The following is a 375-nucleotide window of genomic DNA, read 5'->3' on the forward strand; positions in this document are numbered from 1 at the left end:
TTTGGGACGTCCAAAACTGTGTGAGGACGAAGAAGATGTCCTTAGATGAGAGATGAAAAACGGCGGAGACGTCCGAACTAGCTGATGTCTTAGCTAGATGATGAGAACTAGCTGATGTCTTAGCTAGAGGAATGAGAACTAGCTGTTGTCTTAGCTAGATGATTGACTTAGATGAAGAGTGGGGTGACTTAGATGGGGGTAGAGTGCCCATTTAGTATTTTGGGTAAGCTGGGGCTGGAGCGTAAGCTGGGGCTGGGGCGTAGGCTGGGGCTGGGGCGTAAGCTGGGGCTGGAGCGTAAGCTGGCTTGTAAGCTGGAGCTGGAGCATAGGCTGGCTTGTAAGCTGGGGCTGGCTTGTAAGCTGGAGGTGGGGGAT

General features: G+C 52.3%; 1 protein-coding gene across 1 annotated transcript in view; it reads right to left on the minus strand.

Moving 5' to 3' along the window:
- Window positions 1–39: 39 nt before the first annotated feature.
- Window positions 40–375, minus strand: part of LOC103522878 (extensin-like) — a 12,444-nt gene continuing 12,108 nt past the window's right edge. Inside the window, exon 3 of the mRNA XM_008487965.2 lies at window positions 40–360. Coding sequence (XP_008486187.1) covers window positions 212–360 — 149 coding nt within the window. The 3' untranslated portion in view covers window positions 40–211. The remainder of the gene's footprint in view (window positions 361–375) is intronic.

This window comes from Diaphorina citri, unplaced genomic scaffold (assembly GCF_000475195.1).
Source record: "Diaphorina citri unplaced genomic scaffold, Diaci psyllid genome assembly version 1.1 scaffold12289, whole genome shotgun sequence".
Classification (NCBI taxonomy): Eukaryota; Metazoa; Arthropoda; class Insecta; order Hemiptera; family Psyllidae; genus Diaphorina; species Diaphorina citri.